General features: G+C 44.7%; 1 protein-coding gene across 5 annotated transcripts in view; it reads right to left on the bottom strand.

Annotated features, from left to right (window-relative positions):
- Positions 1–24,267, bottom strand: part of mn1b (meningioma 1b) — a 248,643-nt gene that overhangs the window by 165,245 nt on the left and 59,131 nt on the right. The window contains exons 2-3 of one of the 5 annotated variants that reach the window (XR_005458390.1): positions 13,693–13,857; positions 8,514–8,650 (exon numbers count right to left, since the gene is read on the bottom strand). The exons of 2 other annotated variants lie outside the window; for them this stretch is intronic. Coding sequence is in view for 1 of the 3 variants with exons in the window: in XM_038780887.1 (XP_038636815.1) it covers positions 8,469–8,650 (182 nt within the window). In the remaining 2 variants the exon portion in view is untranslated. Of the gene's footprint in view, positions 1–4,349; positions 8,651–13,692; positions 13,858–24,267 lie in introns of those variants that run through there. 2 more of the 5 variants (XR_005458397.1, XM_038780887.1) reach the window with 2 other exon arrangements.

Genomic DNA, 24,267 nt, shown 5'->3' with positions numbered 1-24,267 from the left:
TTTCAGGTGTGACTTGGCAACAGGCTTGACAGTTTTGGTATCAGTGGAAAAGGCAAAGTTCCACCTGACCAACTGGATTACAACTTTCACCCCGTCAGAGAAGAGAAAGTCGGAATAAGCTCCAAAATTATCAAATTTAAAAGGAGTCTTTACCACCAGAGCTCTTTAACTAAATGTCGTTGACACAGGATGGTGGGTACCTCATTGTTTCTCATCGTCCAAAATGCCTGAGATATTCAAACAGAATCAGGGATTATATATTTGCAAGGGTCATTGTATTAACTGCCACTCCTGATTTTGCCGGAGTTACATTGCGTATCTGGCAGGTTTGATGGATCATTCCCTCTTGGCCAAACAAGGCCCTTAATTCACCAACAGGTTACCCCCCTCCTGTGGCCTCTTACAGCAAGTCAAAATAATCAATTGCAGGTGAATGCGGAGTAGTTAGGTGCTCAGTGACTCTAATCCCAATATAGAGTGAAACAGAATATTTTTAAGTGCAGTCACTAATCATAGTTCAGCCTGATCCTATCCTGGGCCAAAGCCTGCACACACGCTTCTATCAGCAGTCACTGTATCGTAACCCTCCTTATCCCAGGATATTGTATCCCCTCTGCTTCTCTGTGTTATTCTCTGATGCAGCCCAGACCAGGACCTGATGCTGTGATCTGTGCAGTATCACACTGAATATCGTTACTGAGCAAGAGGAGCCGCCAATTTTATTTTTGAAGAGCAATTAATCACCTCGCAATGGGTTACAAAAAGGAGTCTCTGAGGATCAACTCGGAGTTCTCTGCTGAGGAAAGATGCCAAAGAGCAGAAGGTAAAAGAGAATGGACTCAGAGCAGACTTGAGTTTATCACTTGCATTATATTTTATTCATCTTCTTGAGTCTCATTAAAACATATGTATACATTAGGCATGAGTACAGGCGAATGCACCTACAGTACATAGTACAGATTTTGTTTTTCTTCCTGTTTCCAAAACTAAGTCCTGTTGCACTGAACAAGACAAAACACTCCAAAAACAAAAACCATGGGAACTGCTCTAGTCTGTCGGCAGCGACCAAAAGCAGTTTTGTGAGAGACAGAGTCAAAGAGAAACTTCAAATTTCAAAATGGCAAGAACAGTATTTGTCAAACCACACAGAAAGGGGTTATTAGCTCACGTTGTTACATGGGCAACTATATTTAACCTGCAGCTGGAGGCGAATGGGTGACCTTCCACCCTGCCCCAGTATCTCAAAGGGTCTGTTTGTTAATGTAACGATCATGGGTCCGCATGGGACCAGATCCACAGCAACCTTTCAATGTACAGACTATTCCCCACTCTCATAATTTTTCATTCAAACCCCTCCTCTCAAGAATACCCAAATTTGGCCACAATTATAAAATAAGCCTATCAATCATATCCTAATTCTCACACAGTAATTCCAGATGGAAGAGTTTCTTTTTATTTCAGGACTGGATGGTTTAGATTGGTAGCACACTGATCGTTGACCTCCAAATGGGAAGCTAGCCCAAGCAGAGCGGATGAAGAAGTTTCTCTGATGGTGGAACAGCTCTGCAGCAGATCAGAAACTGTCCTTTCTATCCTTTATTTGTTTCAATCCCTTCCCAAAGTGGTGGCCATTGAGGACCCTGCAAAACGAGGCAGCTGAGGACAATGGTGGTGTTGGGACACTGATAGACATTGTTTTGGGGGAACCGTTGGATGCTTAAACCAAGGTAGGAGTAGGGAAGCTTCCAATGTAAGTTTGGATGTCCTGGTTAGAGGGAACTGGAGCATGCACATATAGCAATGTGGATTGATATAGTGGTGGCACATGTGGACAGTTTACGGGGGGAGGAGATTAAACAGAGCAAAGGATGGATTGAAGCAGGATGTTATTGAAATACAAACCAGAGGGATTCAGGGGGTTTTATTGAAAGAGGAAAGTGATGTATCAAGGCCACATTATATGGTAAGGGGGTGACGGCTGATGGGTGGCCAGTGGGGGGGACGAGTTGATCATTGATCCAGAGCAGGAGAAATGGAGGTTGAACTCGGTTGAGGGAGATTGCTGAATTGAGAAGAGGTGAGGTGGCAGAGAGATTTGGAAATGAGATAAAGAAAGCCTTGTGGAAAAAAATGTATCAGCGAACATCCAGAGTTTTACTCTCACAAAGCAAGTTAATTAATAAGTGTCTGCCGGTGGATGACAGATGGGGATGCAGGTTTGTCACTGATGATGCAATACTTTACCGTGGGAACAAGACTATGCTACCAAAACACTTGGAAGTACCAGTACAGCGTTCATAAAGGCAGTGAACTATCCAGACACCATTAAACTTGTTGGACAACTTTACCGCTGCACCCTGGGCAGAATCTGACCTTAACATCATGTAACGCAGTTTACAGTTCAAATAAAACTACAGGCAGGGTGATTCTGTGGCATGGCATTTGGAGTTCAAATGCTGCGAGTGGAAGAGTTATCTTGTTTTTTAACTTACAGAAATTGGACCATACCAAAAGTTGCCAAGTGTGGGATACATTTCATTCAACGGAGTGAGTAACGTTGTGAGGAAACATGTGCTTCAAGCAGATTGTATGACAAGCAGCACATAACACTTGGCATAAGTCACCATTCGCGTTGTGATAAGCTGTAGTGGCTTGCTACCGTTATATGCAACAAAACCACAATGGCAAGGAAGACAGGCAGCAAAAATAGGAACTTAAGGCAGCGAAAATGTAGACCGAAGCTCCTTCACGCTGAACAGACCCCACAAGCTCTGAGCAACACAGGGCGCAATATTCCATTTAGCATTTTCAAAGGTTAAGAATCCAAACTTGAAAAAAAATAGTGTTTTAAATCAGCAAAACACGATGGGCTCTAGTGTCGACTTAATAAATTAATGCTTCCATTTGCTGCTTGTTCACTTTCAAGAAACTAATATGACTCCACACTAGTGTGCACCGACCTGTGTAAGTTACTCGGGAGTGGACAGTGAATTGGAGGTTCATGGAACAACCTGAGGGATCACTGATACTTGCTCTGGCGCATTAGCGAACCTGGGGAGATTCCTTTGTGTTCTTAATTTCCAGTGAAATTGGAATGGCATTCCACAAAAAAACAGGCAATAGTTTGTTCAAAATGGCAATAATGGATATTCCCACTGTGTTCACTTTTAATATATAATGGACAGAAGAATTCTTCCCAGATTTGACTTTTTCCTCATTGATTTTTGAAAAGATATTCAGAATGTTGCAGGTTTCGGTTGGAGCACTGGAACTGCAGATTACTTTAGCAACACTGTAGCTACACTACCATCTATTTTGCCCGTATGGTATATATATGCCCATATAGTACATAAAGAAAACATTCCACACATGGTTTATTTATTGTTTGTCTGGTCAGTGTTCCCTAATGACAGTGGTTTAAAACAGGTGAAGTTCTCAGCGTAAAACCATCTCCAATATAAAGGCTCTTTGCAAAATGCTTTAAAACATAGCTTAAGGATCACAGGACATCCCTTGGAACGGCAAGAGCAACTCATGACGTAAAGCCAGAGTTGTGCTTCTTGGCATTTTAAATAAATACCCTCTCTAACTGCCTCTTGGGAGCATTTAGTCTGTTCAATATTTCAGCAATGATAAATTCACTCATTAAAAAAAAAATTTAGAGTACCCAATTTGTTTTTTCCAATTAAGGGGCAATTTATCGAGGCCAATACCTACCCTGCACATCTTTGGGTTGTGGGGGCGAAACCCACGCAAACGCAGGGAGAATGTGCACACTCCACACGCAGTGACCCAGAGCCGGGATTGAACCTTGGGACCTCGGTGCCGTGAGGCAGCAGCGCTAACCGAATTTTTGAATTAAAAGTTCCTAAATCTGTATACTGGAGAGAGAGAGAGAGAGAGAGAGAGAGAGACAAAGAGCGGGTGGAGGGAGAGAGAGAGAGAGAGAGAAAGAGAGGGTGGAGGGAGAGACAGCCACTGTTTTTAAATCCATCCTCCACTTGTGAAGTTGGTGGGAGATGAACGCGATTTGAAAGTTGTTTAAGGTGAAGTTTTATTCCTGGATGACCTTAGTGACCACAATTCGGTGTCTTTCACTATTGCAATGGAGAGGGATAGGGCCATACGGCAGGGCAAGGTTTATAATTGGGAGAGGGGTAATTATGATGCGATTAGGCAACAATTAGGGAGCATAAGATGGGAACAGAAACTGTCAGGGAAAGGCACAAATGAAAAGTGGAGCTTGTTCAAGGAACAAATACTACGTGTCCTTGATAGGTATGTCACTGTCAGACAGGGAGGAAATGGCCGTGTGAGGGAACCATGGTTCACAAAAGAGGTTGAATGTCTTGTCAAGAGGAACAAGATAGCCTGATCTTGGTTTCGGACAATGCTCGGCACAACATCGAGGGCTGAAGGGCCTGTTCTGTGCTGTGCTGTACTGTTCTATGATAACCATTGTGCCATCGTGCTACCCCTAAATTTGCTCATTTAAAACCGTATGCAAAATAATTTAGAAAATAATTGGTTTAAGTGTAAATGGCTTTGCCCATTTCAAAAATAGAGGACGGAAATCAAGGCAACATTTGGGACTTTTGGTCTTTGTTTTTTTAACAGTTTAAAAAGTTCAATTGATGTATTCACTTCATCCCGCCAAACCCCTCCATCACCAGTGTGCTCTCAAATTTCAAGGACGTCACTCTTGTATCAAAGAAGTGCTAAGGAGTGAACTTGAATTGTACAATTCAAATTATTGGAGTAGGAATGGAAATTATGGAAAATCAGAGGAGAAGAAAACAACCAGAAATTGAGAAATTTACTCAACGAAATCTAAGTGGGTTATGTAATCTGAACACCAAAAGTGTTTTTGTTTTAGACAAAGATGAGGAGGAAGGTCTTCATGCAGAGGGTAGTGACTGTGTGGAATTCTCTACCTCAGAGGGCCGTAGAGACTGGGTCATGTTCAAGGCTGAGATTGACAGATTTTTAATCAATAAGGAAATCAAGTGATATGAGGAAAAGGCGGGAAAGTGGAGTCGGTGATTATCAGATCAGATCAGTCATGATTTCATTGAATGGTTGAGCAGGCCTGATGGGCCGAGTGGCCTCCGTCAGCTCCTAAGTCTTATGGTAATCCCATTGTGTCATTCTCATTGTTCTTTTCTTCCGAACCAACCGTCAATTGGCTAATATGTTCTGAGATTTCAAAACATTAAACTGCTTTCTAAAACTTGTTGGAAGACAATCAATTATTAATGCGACAGCTTCTGAAAGGGGCACGCACAAACAGTAAACATAGAACACACTTTAAACAAGTGGTCACCTCTTTTCTGTGGAGTGGTACAGAGGGGCGTTTAATGGTGGCGGCAGGAAAGGTAGTCCACTGTGCACCCTCAGCCAATAGATAAGAGCTGAACCTGGCTGTTTTTATCTGTTTTGCACCTGAATGTTTCTCTGCAATGAGATCAGCTATGGAACGGACTGCTGGCCCATAACCCTGGGAATGGGTAGACTCTAACACAGGAAATAATGCGAATGGCTCACGGATGGAAGAATATCTTGCAGGAGCAAGATAACCACTACGCATGCCTCCCTTCCCCCCTCCACACACACAGCTCTCCTACCCCACCCTATTTTTCCATTGGGAAATGCATTTTCAGAGGAGGCAGTTTTGTCACTGGACTGGTAATCCAAAGATCCAGGAAAATTCTCTGAGGACCCAGGTTCAAATCCCTCCAGAGCAGATGGTGAAACTTGAATTCAATAAAAATTCTGGAATTTGATGTGCATGAAGCCATGGTTAATTGTAGTAAAGGCCTCTCTGGTTCATGAATGTTGTTGGGAAAAGGAAATCTGCCGTCCTTACCTGGTCTGGCCTACATGTGACTCTTAGCTACCACTCAGTTCGAGGGCAATTATGGCATTTTAAAAAAGGGGAAACACATAAAGTATGCTTTGATGATCCTGTTTTCTCTGTTCCATCCAATCACCATCCAGCACCCTTACTCCCGTGACCATTCCTCATATATGCCCTCTGTAGTGCTCATCAGCACATTGTAAAAGGGAACATTACAACCAATTTTGATCTTGTCCTCATCCAAAGAGTGCACGGGCATATGTACATTTACCCACATGTATGCACGTAGTCCTGGGGGCGTTTATGAGCAGAAACTCGGGCTGATTTTGCCAGCTCTCACCCCCAAGGGCACTGAGGCCCATTTAGCATCACCACTCCTGCCCCTGGTTGAGCTAATTCAGCAGAGGCAGGAACTGGACCCTGGGAGCCTCCTGATCTGTGAGGCTCAGTACACCCATTGAGTCAGTTCCCATCATAATTTCAAAACACTCAGATAATCCACCTTGCGGATTCTTTGCTCCTGATTTTGCTTGAAAATGCATGAGTGGCCATGTGGCTGTAGACTTAATCACATTGGAAGATTACAATTGACACACAAGGGCTGAATTCGATTCAGCTATGGTTAGTCCCCTTTCACAATGATGCACCAACATGAAGCGGACAAACCATGAACTGAATCATTCCCCTGGGCTTCACACCTTAAATGAGAACTTCAGAAAAAAGAACCTGGTTCCCATAAAATCTGAAACATCTCAAACTTACAGCCAAGTCACGGCCCTGTGCACACGACCACATGCACAACTGTCAGATTATAGCATCACACCCATTTTGCCATGTTGTTATATATCATATCAATCGGTCTTGTGTATATTTGTGGCTCTTCAGATGCCCTCTCCGCATGTGTGAAAGAGTGACACAGGGAAGGTGCTGTCCGTCTCCCACTCAAGTAAGTCTTTCTGAATTATGGTTCCCCATTTATTTCTACTATTTTCAACCGCAAATTTTAGAAAGTTAGGACAACATCCAGCACTACCCTCGTCCGCTGCCTCAGGGGTATTCAGCCAGGATTTAGTATTTTTTATAAATGATAGATTGCTGGGCATAAAGAAGGCGTCTGGACAAAGCCACTGCAAAATCTAGCTGGATTTCACCTATTTGTGCTCACTGAAGTCAGTGAGAAAAAAATCAGAGCTGGCTACAGGACCCATACTGGAAAAAGACCACTCGCTAATTTGTGTGGCAATTGAATAGCTAAGGAGATGGATAAGAGGGACATGTTCCCTCAATTTGATTTTGGCATGGATTATGGCCCGTTCCTTACTCCCAATACTGCAATTGCTTTAATGACCCTCCAGTTCTTTATGTGTGCTGGAACATAGGCCACAGATAGCCATGATCTCATTAAATAACAATGGTGCCGAACGGACTACTCTGGTTCCTAACTCCATATACCTGTCTTTGCCCCATATACTGTGATGTGATGGTCCCATGGTGGAGGGATTAGGTGGTTGTGACACTGCACAGGCCAGGGACAACTGAATCGACCTTGGGGTAAAAGCCACCCTTGTTGTTCATTTTTGCTGTGCATTGTAAACTTTGTTTTGATGTCCTTGTCACAGGCCCTGCATGTCTTGCCGCCTCAACAGAGGCATTTTAAACATTTCCAAGTGAAAGAAACGTGTTTTTAAAAACAACACAGCCATTCATTGGTTATGGGAAATGAGTGACATTTTGTGTGTGTGTGTGTGTGTTTTTAATGCAATTTTTGTCACAGAAATTCAAATATTATGAGCTCTGGTTGATCCGGGATCACTCTAGTTGTATTTTACTTGGTGGAATAGATTGGTTCAGGCCACCAGTTCATTTTTCTTTAGTCCTGAAGTTGTGCAATGTGAATCGGGCATCTAGAACACTTGAGTTTTCATTTACCCATGTTTACTTCTGTGTCTCGCAGAATGTAGCCATTGGTGACTGAAGTTTGCAACAAATGATCACATCGGCAATGAAAAGCATCCAAATACCAGCCACAATCCCGCCCCTTAACCTGCACCTCTCCTGTTCCCCATCTGACATTGGTTGAGGTGACAACCCCCAACTCGAGCCAGTTTTCATTGAGGTTTACACATAACAAACTTTGGATTCCTGGCGAAAAGGTCTGATAAAAGAATGCAAAATAAAACAGTGCCTCGCTCTTTGACTGCGGGATGGTTGCCTGGGAAGCTGGGTGCCTGGGGAGTGCGGGTGGGCTGGGGGAGAAATCAGATATGTAAGTGCACGGGGGAATCCAGTGAGGAGAGCATTGTACAATTCCAATAACAAACAGTCTGTTCAGCTCAGTTTAGGATCAGTCACTGTAGCTTTTTGTTTTGAGTAATCCGACAGGCCTGGTATCGGGCAAGCCACTGTAGCAAACGGCAGGCTTGGAATTAACCCTTTCCAGGCCACCAGCCGGTGTTGCAGGTACTGAGGCAAAGTGCCAGCAAGAGGCCCAGATCCTTTCGTCACTGTAACTTTTTATTTGCTTTGATGTTCTGTCTGTCTGTCGCACTGCAGCAGCCAAGAGGAAGAAAACAACAAAAAAAAAAGAAATCAAAAGAAAATTCATCTCTGTTCAGGTCAAAGCAGCCACGAATGTCCCAAATCGATTAGAGATGTCCGAATGCAAAGATCTCCAAGTTTGCATGGGGCTCCGGCCTTTAGAGTCAGTAAGATCGTCTGTGCAGTGAACCGACAGGCACTGCAAATGGCTGCCAGTCTGGACTGATGAAGCCTTGTTCTGGGAAAGCTCGTGGGCTGGAAAGGGTTAATAAACAGAATAAGTTTTAGTTTTCTGGATTAAGGATCATTTTTGCTTTCTCTTTTTTTTTCCACAAACAATCTGATTTTTCTCATTGTACTAAAGTAAATCCTTCGATCGACACATCAACCTCTGTAAATACTCCTCTGCATAAGCAGCCATCCACAACCCCACCTTTCCACATGAACTGTGCTTCCCGCGTTTGACAGGAGTTGAACAGCAGAATGCGGGACCATCAATGCAGTAACCCAGGATGTACAGGTTGAAAAATTTTAGCTTGAGTAAGCAATGATCATCATCTGTTAGCTGTGAATAATTTAGGGGGGGGGGGGAATGGAATTACTTGGAAGTAAAGAACCCATCAAGTGTGTCCATTGGTGACCAACTAAATCAGGTTCAACTAAATTTGAAACAGTTGCCGTTAATGTATTTTTGTCTTGCGACTTATATTCTCTCCCCAACCCTGAATTTGTAACATTGTTACTTAAAGCAATGGGCCGTCATTCTGCTGCTGTCATCCTGAAGATGGTCTCCACAAGAACGATTCTCTTGTTTCTGTCTACATGGGTCCTTTCCACTCGCAACTCTAGGACACATGGACAATGCAGAACTCCCCCCCCGCCCCACCCTGTGGGGGTGCGGTATCACCCACAGCAGATATAGGGCATGAGAAACCTCTTAGAATTATCCTGACATGAAGAATCAGGCAGCAAGAGTTTTTTTTATATAAAATAGTTGATTTTGGCCAATAGTTTTAAAATGATGATATCAAAGGACGTGCCTTCTTAAAGGCACATGATCTTGCCTTCGTAACAGGGCAAGTCCATTTTTTTTGGCTCCATTGTCCATTTCATACCATATTGTACAATTGCCCATACTGACAAAAGGCACCATGGGGGTGAAATGCTTCATGAGAGGTTATGGAGAAAGGGCAAGAACAAATTGGCAGCCTGGTTTACACACCATCCGACTGTCTTCTTGATTAATAAGGGGATCAGGGGTTATGGGGAAAAGGCAGGAGAATGGGGATGAGAAACATATCAGCCATGATTGACTGGCGGAGCAGACATGATGGGCTGAATGGCCTAATTCTGCTCCTGTGTCTTATGGTCTTATGGTCCAATGGCCTTCAAAATAGTGAGACTGACAACTCGCTACAGCCAAAATGAATTACACCTCTGATGCCTCCACTTCAGTGAAGCTCGACCCTCAAGACATAGCAAGTATACCATCCAGTTACAAAATTCTGATTCTGTCACCTCTTGGGAGTGAAGAGTCATTATGGTATCATCTTAGCATCACACCCTGCAGATAGATTTTATTTTAGCTTTATATGGATTTGACTCCGTTCAATTATCAGCCTCTTCCACATGCAAACAGTGCAGAACTTTAAACCCAATGTCTTGCTGAGTTAGTGAATATTATCCGCTGCAGTAATCAAGATTCTGCAGTCAGTTGTTAGCACCTCGGAGGTAAGGAGGGTCGGAATATTCCACTCCTGATCATGTGTGCCTGTCAGCCAGGGCAGGATTGGCTTTGTCTGCATGCCTTGTGGTCCAATCGATGCTCACTGCACTCGCACACTGAAAAATGGCACTCGAGCAAAGTTGACCGGCCTCCCATTGCTGAGGAAAAGTGCCCAACACCATTCACTGCTAAAATGGAATAAAATACTATGCAGTCCCACAAGTGATATCAACAAAGCTCATCGCTGCCTTCATTTCGGACGCCACTGATGTTATTCATTGCGAGATAAGTCCAATGTTACAGAGAGCCTTGGCAAAATTAAGAAGAATTATACTCTAATCTATTCAAGGCCAGAGCAAAAGAGATGCCACCTTCCTCAATCAACCACATGATTCAGTATTGCATCATTTTGAAACAACTGGGAAAAAATAAATTCTTCTGTAAAAGGATATAATCCCACTCCTTGTCCCCAACATCACATTGTGCAGAGGTCCCAGGAGGGAAGGGAGTTCCCCAATTAATATATTTTTTAAAAATGTAAAACTTTCCAAATAACTGGGATCTGGTGAATACAAAGCAAGGCATAAAATATAAAATTGTTTTTAGGCTTTACATTCAGCACCATAAACTAGTGAGATTATGATTTACATAGATTACAATTGAGACCCAGCTGCTCTCCTAACAGCAAGTAGCCATGAATTTGAGGAGGTGGGTCTGACAGAAGGAGCTCCATCTCCCATTTATTTCTGAGCCACGTTATTTCGTCGAAGCAGAAGCTCAAGTGTCAGAACATCTCAGAGCTACAAGTATGTCCATATGCTAAAGCACCCATGATTCTGCAATCCCACATTCCCAGCGGCAAACATTAGAACAAAGAACAAAAAAAATTACAGCACAGGAACAGACCCTTCGGCCCTCCCAGCCTGTGCCGATCCAGATCCTTATCTAAACCTGTCGCCTATTTTCCAAGGATCTACTTCCCTCTGTTCCCCGCCCGTTCATATATCTGTCTAGATGCATCTTAAATGATGCTATTGTGCCCGCCTCTACCACCTCCGTTGGCAAAGCGTTCCAGGCACCCACCACCCTCTGTGTAAAAACTTTCCACGCATATCTCCCTTAAACTTTCCCCCTCTCACCTTGAAATCATGGCCCCTTGTAATTGACACCCCCACTCTTGGAAAAAGTGTGTTGCTATCCACCCTGTCCATACCTCTTAGAATTTTGTAGACCTCAATCAGGTCCCCCCTCAACCTCCGTCTTTCCAACGAAAACAATCCTAATCTACTCAACCTTTCTTCATGGCTAGCACCCTCCATACCAGACAACATCCTGGTGAACCTCCTCTGCCCCTCTCTAAAGCATCCACATCCTTCTGGTAATGTGGCGACCAGAACTGCACACAGTATTCCAAATGTGGCCTAACCAAAGTCCTATTCAACTGTAACATGACCTGCCGACTCTCGTACTCAATACCCCGTCCGATGAAGGCAAGCATTCTGTACGCCTTCTTGACCACTCTATCGACCTGCATTGCCACCTTCAGGATACAACGGACCTGAACTCCCAGATCTCTCTGTACATCAATTTTCCCCAGGACTCTTCCATTGACCGTATAGTCCGCTCTTGAATTAGATCTTCCAAAATGCAACACCTCGCATTTGCCTGGATTGAACTCCATCTGCCATTTCTCTGCCCAACTCTCCAATCTATCTATATTTTGTTGTATTCTCTGACTGTCCTCCTCGCTCTCTGCAACTCCACCAATCTTAGTATCATCTGCAAACTTGCTAATCAGACCACCTATACCTTCGTCCAGATCATTTATGTATATCACAAACAACAGTGGTCCGAACACGGATCCCTGTGGAACACCACTAGTCACCTTTCTCCATTTTGAGACACTCCCTTCCACCACTACTCTCTGTCTCCTGTTGCCCATCCAGTTCTTTATCCATCTAGCTAGTACACCCTGAACCCCATGCGACTTCACTTTTTCCATCAACCTGCCATGCAAAACTTTATCAAACGCATTAGTTGCGTTCAAGCAGAGTGTAGCTTGACGAATCAGAGTTATAATGTCGGAACTCTAGGAGTGGCCTCATTCTCCCAGTGAGAATAGGATTTCACAGTCACCCCAATGGTGCAGATTGATGGTGGATTTTTAAAAAAACATTCTATTTTTGAAAGGCCCCGTAGTATGGGCAGCACGGTAGCACAGTGGTTAACACTGTTGCTTCACCGCTCCAGGGTCCCGGGTTCAATTCCAGCTTGAGTCACTGCCTGTGCGGGGTCTGCACGTTCTTCCCGTGTCTGCGTGGGTTTCCTCCGGGTGCTCCGGTTTCCTCCCACAGCCCCGAAAGATGTGCTTGTTAGGTGAATTGGACATTTTGAATTTTCCCTCAGTGTGCTCGAACAGGTGCCAGAGTGTGGCGACTAGGGGATTTTCACAGTAACTTCATTCATTGCAGTGTTAATGTAAGCATGCCTGTGACACTAATAAATATTATTATGATGATTGTTATTATTACTTTCAAATTCAGTGGCCGAAATTTTGGTCGTTGCAATTCACTTGGCGGCAGCACACCCCCACCCACCAGTTTCCCGGTCAGGGTTGTTTCAATGGGAACTGCCATTGACAAGCAACAGGAAGACAGAATCCCGCCACCATAAAACAGCGCGTCGCCGAGAAACACGCGGCTGGAGGACCAGAAAGTCCAGCCCAGTAAATATAAAAACATATCAAAATAACAACATGCAGTACACCACAGCAAACATTAGGATAATGGTGCTCCTAATAAGGCATGGGAGCCATATGCAAACCACGACTCAATCATCTAGGTTGCTAATTTTGGCGTTTCTTGAAGTTTCCAGGAATTCACGATTAAACTCCTAGGCACTTCCATGAGCCAACCAGAATGATGGTTATAGGGGCATGAAGAATATCAGGGATATTCAGGAATGGTTAGGAATCATCCAACTGTTGTAGTTGGAGGCGACAGGTCATGTGATGAAATTGCTTGGAACACGTCCACCAGAGTTATCAACTCTACCTTAACCTACAACCCCTGACTGGCTAGCTGCTCCACGGGCCCTTCGGCCTCCATTTACAACCTACTCAACTGCAACCTGGGACTTCAGTGCTAATTCCCCATTCTTGCTCTTAAGCGAAACAAAGAAAGTGAAAGTTACTCGGTGGCAAGGTCACCCCACCTTCCTTGCACAAGTGAAAGGACGTTCTAAAATAGAGCTGTAGTGGTCTTGGTCTGGTGGTTTTTTGTTTCAGTACCCCTATTCTGTGGGGCACCGGGGAACAAGGGGTTTGGGAATAAGTGCCTGACCTTCACTTTCCAATTATTTCCAGTCCCATTACAGAGATCACATGAGCGAATGAGAAATGACCGAGCTAATAGGGTCCTGCTCCCCAAAATACATTTTGGAGTTGCACTCTGTGGTATCTCAGTTGCTTGGTCAGCCTGATACTTTAGGTCATCTGCAGCACAATTAAACGACAACTCAACATTCAGCTCGACTGACATGAGCACAACACATCCTGATTAGAAATACGCACCGTGCCTTTTGTCGCGCGCTCGCGCGCCGATGTCACGCTGAGCACCTCGAACAGCTTTACGTTTTTTTTCAGCCCATGCGCACGCCAACTGCCCAGCTACAGACTACAAGTAACACGTTTGCTTTATCGCAACATTGTGTCAGCTGTCCTCGTGGAGAACGGCATCTAAAAAAAATAAAGAGGGCAGTCAGACGTGTCATCAGAGCTATACTCCTCCTAGTCATTCCCTCTAGCACACCACCACCCCCACAACAAAAGAAAGCAGCGCGTTTCCATTACAAGACCAGTGGCCATTAAATCATGAGCCAGCACAGTCTTTAAATTCACAAAATAAATATATCAAGTCTCTCTTCCAACCGTTTCCTCCCTTCCTCTTTCGAAATTGAAGAAACTTCTGAGGTGAATTCCCAAGATGTCCCAAGCTTCCATGCAGAACCTCACCCAAGTAACTGCTGATTATGTGCGGCCCGAGACAGTGATTGTCAGCAAACTATTCACTGCCAGGAGGCACCACAGAAAAAACTAAATCTTAACCTCACCCAACATCCACACAAATGCACCTTCCAGAGTGCGGTCACTGAACTGCAATTGGATTATTTGCTGACATTGCCCTTAGCCCAGGGATCATGGGGTGAAATGCAACTTCTCAGCTCACCCCGCGCGGATTCAACTGGCCAAATTACCTTCATCAAGACCATCAACATTCCATCATTCTGATTCACTCAACACAGGCCAAGGGTTGAACCAGGAAATGTATCAGGTTTATAGAATAAACTCACACCAGTTAAACCACCACGCCACCTTTCATGATCTATTGTGCACTATTCACCTTCCCGCTGGCTAAGTGTAGGTAACACAATTTGATACCACCCTTTAAATTTTCTTTTCCTCCTCTACCTCACAACTCCAAATTCCACAACATAGCCAAAAGAAGGCCCATGTTTCCATCACTCCAGGACACGGATCTGAGAAAGCACTCTCATCCCTCGTACCCATATCCCTATTACCCTCACCCTGATTAACCACATCTCAAGTACCCTCAGTCCTAGTGCTTTCACACCTTGCACACACAAACTATTCTCTTGAACTATGATCATTGTGATTGAAAAATAATCTAGCTGAGAAAATGAAGTAGTCGCATTATTAATAACACAAATGTAATCTGCAGGGCAACTCCAAGGACACCAGCCGACATGCTGAATGACTAGACAGGTAAGTACAATCATAGAAGGACAGTGGCATTCGTGGCGCATAGACTCCTGTCAATAATACCGTGGCACTCCTGAGAAAGTGACAAATAAGAACAATTTAAAACTGTTCTTGAAATGATTTAGAATTTCAACAAGGAATTTGGGCAGCATGGTGGCACACTGCTTAGCACTGCTGCCTCACAGCTCCAGGGACCCAGGTTCAATTCTGACTTCGGGTGACTGTGTAGAATTTTCACTTTCTCCCCATGTCTGCGTGGGTTTCCTTCGGTTACTCTGGTTTCCTCCCACAGTCCAAAGTTGTGTGGGTTAGGTGGATTGACCATGATTTAAAAAAAAATACCACTTAGTGTCCAAAAGGTTAAGTGGAGTTACTGGGTTACAGGGATAGTGTGGAGGCGTGGGCTTAAGTAGGGTGCTCTTTCCAAGGGCCAGTGCAGAATCGATTGGCCGAATGGCCTCCTTCTGCACTTTAAATTTGTGATTCTATATCCTAGCTCCATTCTAAAGATACCATTTACTGCTTGACTTTAAGTCCACACACGACAATCATTTTATTTGATCATTGGGTACCTACACATTCACAGGGCTGAGCAAAGGCATGGACTGCACTTCATGTGCAGATATTACACTGCGCACATGTACAGATCATGCTGCTTGTGCCTATACACGTAGACGTGGGAACATAAATTGTCCTCTACGTACATATCCATTGCAATGCCAGCATATGTATCATACTGTATGCAGATCAACTTCAGGAACAAAATAAGAATATTTATTTATTTAATGTAAAATTTCTATAAAGGTAAGAAACTCTCCATATTGAAGAGAAGGCAAAAATGCAGAACACGGTTCTATTTCCAGGTAAAGTAAGAATCATAATGATGATGTGTGATATTTTCCAAGGAGTTGGTTTTATTTCAAAGCAAAAGAACATAAAATATTCCAAAGGTGATAATATTGAATAAGCACCAAGCAGTGGTGCAAGAAGGGACGGACAAAAGTGCTTTGATGACAGAGCAGAGGACTAATACTGGATTTCTGGCTGGAGATGATCACTGAGGTTGGATGGATATCACGCAGGAATTGGAAAGTGAGGATTACCATCTTAAAAGTCAATTCACCGGGGCAGCATGGTGGCGCAGTGGTTAGCATTGCTGCCTCACGGCGCCGAGGTCCCAGGTTCGATCCCGGCTCTGGGTCACTGTCTGTGTTGAGTTTGCATATTCTACCCATGTTTGTGTGGGTTTCGCCCCCACTACTCAAAAGATGTGCAGTGTAGGTGGATTGGCCATGCTAAAATACCCCTTAATTGGAAAAAATTAATTGGGTATTCTAAATTTATAAAACAAAATTTTTTTAAAAAGTCAATTCGCCAAGGCGGTTTCAAATAAAAGTCTGAAATATCAGCAACAATGGAAGTGTTTTCAAACAACAGAACACACATAATTCCAAATCATGCAGCCCTCCAGTAGCTGCTGTTCAATTGCTCTAAAATTATATAAATCTCAACCTTGTTTTCAAATCCTGCCATGACCTCTCCTCGTCTATCTGCTGTAACCCTCCTCCCATCCGACAAGCCTCCAAGACCTCTGCAATTCTGGCTCCTTGTGCATTCCACATTTTAATCACAGCACCAATGCAGACTGTACCCTGAGCTGCCTAGACCCTAAACCCTGGAATTCCCCCTAAACTTCTCTGTCTCTCTTTCCTCCTTGAACACATTCCTTAAAGCCAATCTCATTGGCTGGGGCGGCACATGGCACAGTGATTAGCACTGCTGCCTCACAGCTCCAGGGTCCCGGGTTCAATTCTGACCTCGGGTGACTGTGTGGAGTTTGCACTTTCTCCCAGTGTCTGCATGGGTTTCCAGCGGGTGCTCCGGTTTCCTCCCACAATCCAAAGATGTGGAGGTGAGGTGGATTGACCATGCTAAATTGTCTCTTAGTGTCCCAAAGGTTAGGTGGGGTTACTGGGTTACGGGGATGGGGTGCAGGCATGGGCTTAAGTGGTGTGCTCTTTCCAAGGGCCGGTGCAGACTCAATGGGCCGAATGGCCGCCATCTGCATGGTAAATTCTATGATTCTATGACCAGGATTTTGGTTACACTGTCCTAATATCTCCTGGCGCAGCTTTGTGTTAAACTTGGAGGATAAGAGCTCTGTGAAGCATCTTCTGGTGTTTCCACTGTGTTAAAGGTGCTACATAAATGCAAGTTGCTGTCCAAGCCTCAACCATGACTGGCCACTTGGGTGGAGCAATGGTAGGTGGCTAATGAGGAGGAGTTTGTATCTCGTGTTGGGTGGGTTTGCGGTGGGGAGGGGGGCGGGGGGAGGGGCACGGGCAGAGAGAACAAACAGGGAAAGGTAAATTTCACACACAATAACAACAAAAAAACTTCCAGCCTGCACAAGGTCAAGCTGCACAAGCATTCCGGTTTCCCCTCAAGAAACTAGGAAAAGTAAGAGGGGGAGGGGGGAGTCGCATAATAACAAGGAAAATAAATAAATGAGCCTTTTTAAATGCTGGATGCACATATTTCTGTGCAGCAAAAACAGTCAAGTGTGAAATCTAATTCCCATCCCCGCCCTACGTAAAAATAATTAAACTGAGCAGGAGCAGAGCAACAATGCATTATTCAATTTCATATTTCAATTCATTTCATTAGATTCCTCGCTTATCAGGAAGTTACAATCAGTGAAATTGGGCATGTAAAATTTGGTCCCTTTGTTGTCCAGCTTCCAGGACTGCATCTAAAACTTCACACCTCGCTCTCTTCAATCTTTTAACAAAAAAACCCAAAGGTGGTAATTTTAAAATTAGCTTTGACTGATTTCATGCAGTTATCTGTGGGACAGAAAAGAAAGCAGCAAACTCCATTGAATCAAACCACAACCAGGAACCCTTCCAACATAAATGAGAACTAATGGCTTTACTTCAGGGAGACATGGTTTGTTTGACTGTGTGGGCCTGTGTTGTGGGTGGGTTTTTTCTTTTCTCTGCCGTCGTTTCTTTTCCTATGGCGCAGGAAAGTTATTTGCAATTGCAATCTGCCGTGGGTCACTCTTGAGAATCAAATGTACACTGTAGTTAAGCACAACTGGGAGAATTTAAGTGACAGGGCAGAGTTTGAATATCTGCCGTGGCCTGCGGGCTTGTCGTTTTCACCTAGTGGAGCGTGCTGACAAACTGCAAGCAACTGCTTCACGACTGCCCGACTTCCATCCACCGAGCACAGCATGAGCCCTGTACGAAGACGACCACTCTCAATGGTTAGCCAAGCATGAGATCCTGATCTGTCTGTCTGCCTCTCTCTCTCTCCCTCTCTGCTGTTCTCAGATTATGTGCAACCCAATCGCTTTCCGAGCTATTGCCTTGAATGGCAACAAAATGGAAACACACCATGTACTTAAACAATCAAGGAGTCAAGAATTGGGGCCTTTCGTTTTATCTGCGTTGAGATTTTTTTTCTTTCTCCCTTTAACAAATAAACTAGTCATTCCAGCGAGATGTTCTGAGCTGATTGGATACCAACAGCCGACAGAAAGTGGTCTTTCTACTTGGCTGCCTCTGAAAGAGGCTATACCCTCCCTACCCTTCCTTTCCCATCTCAGGCAAACTGAGGCTGAATGGGAAGATGTAACCCAGGGTCAATCATGGCGGGAAGGGGAGAGAAATAGTCCTTTCTTTCCCCCCTTCAAATCACACAATACCTCAAATCAGTAACTTGCCTGCTGGAGTTTAGCTGTTTAAGAGACTCCAGCAGCCATTTCATCCTCTGCACAAATGCAAACACCACAAAACACCATCAACAAAGGCAGAATAGTTGCTGTTCTGTGCATTTTCAAGTTCTTTAAGATTATAAGCATCGCGCAGCTCAAGTGTCTTTGTTTCTCTCCTTGTCACCCCCATTTTAAAATTACTACTTGATTCCCAATGCCCAGTCCAATGTATAGCTGCCAACTCTGGCTGGAGGCATTCCAAGAGCTTTCATACCCCCTCCAACCACCCTGCTCCAGTCAAACAGCCTTTCTTTCCCCCATCTCTGATATTTTTTAGAACCAATAAACAGAAGTTGTCAAAGAAAATGAAAGGCTGACTGGGACCAGATTACCCCAGCCACCTGAATTATAGGCCAGTGCTGGACACCCCAGATCGGAAGTCTTAAATTGACACTGATCCTAATTAGAGTTAGACCTATCAATGGAAGAGATTCGCTGAGTTCCAAAAACATTTCCGAGTTTGCACTGCCACAGACAGCCACGAGCTGAGAGCACATAGCCAATGTCTTATGTGGTTCCTTGCAAGTGAGAATGGGGAGAGTGGGGAACTGAATGGGGACTTTACTCACACTGAAGTGACATTTGCACAATGTTGCAGCATTTACCAGGGTCTCTAGACTGTCCACTCAATCAGGAAAAACAGGGTATGAGAGAGAGAGTGGAGGGGAAGACAGGTAAAGGATGTTCTGATTGTCGCCGTGTAATTGAACCATCCAGTGTGGCATTGAGCATCCAGCCTATGGTCATCTGGGACTATGGCGACATTACCTTTATTTACTCCCTGCCCTTCACATGTTTGATGATCTTGGCCAGGTGAGCAGTTGGAGCATCATAACTGTCCCTATTGGCCCTGGGGCATCTATTCCTGGTCGTTATCCAAAGCTTCCTCTGGAAAATATTTCTGGGTGGAAATTAGGTGGGAACAGAATTGAGATGGCTGTGATGCTCTGCCCATTCACTGTGTTTACAATCAATATCTTCGGTAGATGGAGGAAGAGGAAAGAAATATAATTCACACCTTGTTCCCGCAAACTTGCCAAAGCAAAACAAAAAAAAACAGGAGAGGTGACAAGTCCTGCCATTATGCACCTCTGCTGAAAAGGAAACGTCTTTGTTACTTTACCAAGGAAGCCACTGTTCTATGAGAGGTCACATTTGGAAACACTGAACGGTCACCATCAGTCTCTGCTGTCATGAGCCTAGTCAGGAATCAGTAGAATAACATAAACTTGACCACGTTGATGTGGTAAAGTGGCTCAATGAAGATAATTGCAGATACACATCTGACATGAACGGTGTAACTCTCAAAATGTTTTACACCAGTTGCCAAATATCCAATGGCACACAAAATGCACAACTGATGGGTACATCAAGCAGCCCTAATGCAAGCCAACTTTAAAATATTATTCCATCCACCAGCCCTGTCAAACTAAATATACCACCATGTCAACGGACATAGATCATCAAATATCCCGACAGAGATGGTAGATTTAACACCAATATTAAGATACAACCAAAAGACAAATATATCAAGAGAGAAGCAGATAGGGAAACAAAGAGAGGCGGCACATTTAGACAGATATGGAAAGATGGTGAGAGACAGTCACAGAAAGGCAAATAAAAACAAGCATATATACCAACACATAGAGTTGGGCAAGGATATAAAGAGAGGTAAATACACAGGCACAGTTAGACAACCAGACAGGTACGCAGATTGACACAGATAGACACATTTGCAGGTACAGGCAGTCAGATACAGGTAGTCGATCATGGATAGATGGATAGACATAAACAGGCCAGGCAATGCACACTGAGGAACGGGCATAGATACATGAACAAAGAAAGATAGACAGATGAACAAAGAAAGACCGACACAAATGGATGGGCAGGAACAGTCACAAACACAGAGGGTCACAGATGTCGACAGACCCAAAAGGACAAATGTGAAAACTAATGAAGACAGACTGATAAAGTATAAAACAAACAGAACACAAAAAGACAGATAAACAAAAAAACATAGGTGCAAATAGATGGATAATGTGGACAAAGATAGATAGAAATGCAGAAAAAATAACAGACAGATAAATTCGGCAAGAAAGACACAGAAAAATAGAAACAGGCAAATGGACAGACACAATGATGTATAAGTACAGTATCCAATGTATCATTCATAGTTCCGTACAGTTGGCAGCAACTGTACCAATCAAATCCAATATTAATAATTGCATTCAGAGGTTATTCATCATCAGTGTAAAAACAAAAACACAAATGTAATAATATTCCCAACATGCTAGTCACAGATACTATAGACACAGAAAGTTGAACAAATCTGATGATTGCAGAGGGAGCACTATTAAAACGGAATATATGGAAGTTTGAGGATTTCAGCTGCTACATTTAACAGCAAACGATTGTATTCAGAAAGTTCATTTTTATCTAATCCAAACCTTTTCCAGCTTAACCAGGGAGCACTGACACTCACTGAGAACCCTCTGCTACTGAAATCATTGACTCTTAACGGAGATCGCACTGCCACGGAAACCAGACACTGCTGATCAAAACACTGACTGTCACTGAGATCCCTCTGCCCTGAAAACACTGACTCTCACTGAGATCCCTCTGCCCTGAAAACACTGACTCTCACTGAGATCTCTCTGCCCTGAAAACACTGCCTCTCACTAAGATCCCTCTGCCCTGAAAACACTGACTGTCACTGAGATCTCTCTGCCCTGAAAACACTGCCTCTCACTAAGATCCCTCTGCCCTGAAAACACTGACTCTCACTGAGATCCCTCTGCCCTGAAAACACTGACTCTCACTGAGATCCCTCTGCCCTGAAAACACTGACTCTCACTGAGATCCCTCTGCCCTGAAAACACTGACTCTCACTGAGATCCCTCTGCCCTGAAAACACTGACTCTAACTGAGATCCCTCTGCCCTGAAAACACTGACTCTCACTGAGATCCCCCCCACTGCCCTGAAAACACTGACTCTCACTGAGATCCCTCTGCCCTGAAAACACTGACTCTCACTGATATCCCTCTGCCCTGAAAACACTGACTCTCACTGAGATCCCTCCCTCTGCCCTGAAAACACTGACTCTCACTGAGATCCCTCCCTCTGCCCTGAAAACACTGACTCTCAATGAGATCCCTCTGCCCTGAAAACACTGACTCTCACTGAGATCCCTCTGCCCTGAAAACACTGACTCTCACTGAGATCCCTCTGCCCTGAAAACACTGACTCTCACTGAGATCCCTCCCTCTGCTCTGAAAACACTGACTCTCACTGAGATCCCTCTGCCCTGAAAACACTGACTCTCACTGAGATCCCTCTGCCCTGAAAACACTGACTCTCACTGAGATCTCTCTGCCCTGAAAACACTGACTCTCACTGAGATCCCTCTGCCCTGAAAACACTGACTCTCACTGAGATCCCTCTGCCCTGAAAACACTGACTCTCACTGAGATCCCTCTGCCCTGAAAACACTGACTCTCACTGAGATCCCTCTGCCCTGAAAACACTGACTCTCACTGATATCCCTCTGCCCTGAAAACACTGACTCTCACTGAGATCCCTCTGCCCTGAAAACACTGACTCTCACTGAGATCCCTCTGCCCTGAAAACACTGACTCTCATTGAGATCCCTCTGCCCTGAAAACACTGACTCTCACTGAGATCCCTCTGCCCTGAAAACACTGACTCTCACTGAGATCCCTCTGCCCTGAAAACACTGACTCTCACTGAGATCCCTCTGCCCTGAAAACACTGACTCTCACTGAGATCCCTCTGCCCTGAAAACACTGACTCTCACTGAGATCCCTCTGCCCTGAAAACACTGACTCTCACTGAGATCCCTCTGCCCTGAAAACACTGACTCTCACTGAGATACCTCTGCCCTGAAAACACTGACTCTCACTGAGATCCCTCTGCCCTGAAAACACTGACTCTCACTCATATCCCTCCCTCTGCCTTGAAAACACTGACTCTCAATGAGATCCATCCCTCTGCCTTGAAAACACTGACTCTCACTGAGATCCCTCCCTCTGCCCTGAAAACACTGACTCTCACTGAGATCCCTCTGCCCTGAAAACACTGACTCTCATTGGGATCCCTCCCTCTGCCCTGAAAACACTGACTCTCATTGAGATCCCTCCCTCTGCCCTGAAAACACTGATTCTCACTGAGATCCCTCCCTCTGCCCTGAAAACACTGACTCTCACTGAGATCCCTCTGTCCTGAAAACACTGACTCTCACTGAGATCCCTCTGCCCTGAAAACACTGACTCTCACTGAGATCCCTCAGCCCTGAAAACACTGACTCTCACTGAGATCCCTCTGCCCTGAAAACACTGACTCTCACTGAGATCTCTCTGCCCTGAAAACACTGACTCTCACTGAGATCCCTCTGCCCTGAAAACACTGACTCTCACTGAGATCCCTCTGCCCTGAAAACACTGACTCTCACTGAGATCCCTCTGCCCTGAAAACACTGACTCTCACTGAGATCCCTCTGCCCTGAAAACACTGACTCTCACTGAGATCCCTCTGCCCTGAAAACACTGACTCTCACTGAGATCCCTCTGCCCTGAAAACACTGACTCTCACTGAGATCTCTCTGTCCTGAAAACACTGACTCTCACTGAGATCCCTCTGCCCTGAAAACACTGACTCTCACTGAGATCCCTCTGCCCTGAAAACACTGACTCTCACTGAGATCTCTCTGCCTGGAAACACTGACTCTCACTGAGATCCCTCTGCTCTGAAAACACTGACTCTCACTGAGATCCCTCTGCCCTGAAAACACTGACTCTTACTGTGATCCCTCTGCCCTGAAAACACTGACTCTCACTGATATCCCTCTGCCCTGAAAACACTGACTCTCACTGAGATCCCTCCCTCTGCCCTGAAAACACTGACTCTCACTGAGATCCCTCCCTCTGCCCTGAAAACACTGACTCTCAATGAGATCCCTCTGCCCTGAAAACACTGACTCTCACTGAGATCCCTCTGCCCTGAAAACACTGACTCTCACTGAGATCCCTCTGCCCTGAAAACACTGACTCTCACTGAGATCCCTCCCTCTGCTCTGAAAACACTGACTCTCACTGAGATCCCTCTGCCCTGAAAACACTGACTCTCACTGAGATCCCTCTGCCCTGAAAACACTGACTCTCACTGAGATCTCTCTGCCCTGAAAACACTGACTCTCACTGAGATCCCTCTGCCCTGAAAACACTGACTCTCACTGAGATCCCTCTGCCCTGAAAACACTGACTCTCACTGAGATCCCTCTGCCCTGAAAACACTGACTCTCACTGAGATCCCTCTGCCCTGAAAACACTGACTCTCACTGATATCCCTCTGCCCTGAAAACACTGACTCTCACTGAGATCCCTCTGCCCTGAAAACACTGACTCTCACTGAGATCCCTCTGCCCTGAAAACACTGACTCTCATTGAGATCCCTCTGCCCTGAAAACACTGACTCTCACTGAGATCCCTCTGCCCTGAAAACACTGACTCTCACTGAGATCCCTCTGCCCTGAAAACACTGACTCTCACTGAGATCCCTCTGCCCTGAA

Source organism: Scyliorhinus canicula, chromosome 1 (assembly GCF_902713615.1).
Source record: "Scyliorhinus canicula chromosome 1, sScyCan1.1, whole genome shotgun sequence".
NCBI classification, from domain to species: domain Eukaryota; kingdom Metazoa; phylum Chordata; class Chondrichthyes; order Carcharhiniformes; family Scyliorhinidae; genus Scyliorhinus; species Scyliorhinus canicula.
Note: the sequence above shows the minus strand (reverse complement) of the source record. Positions and strands in the feature narration are given on the sequence as shown.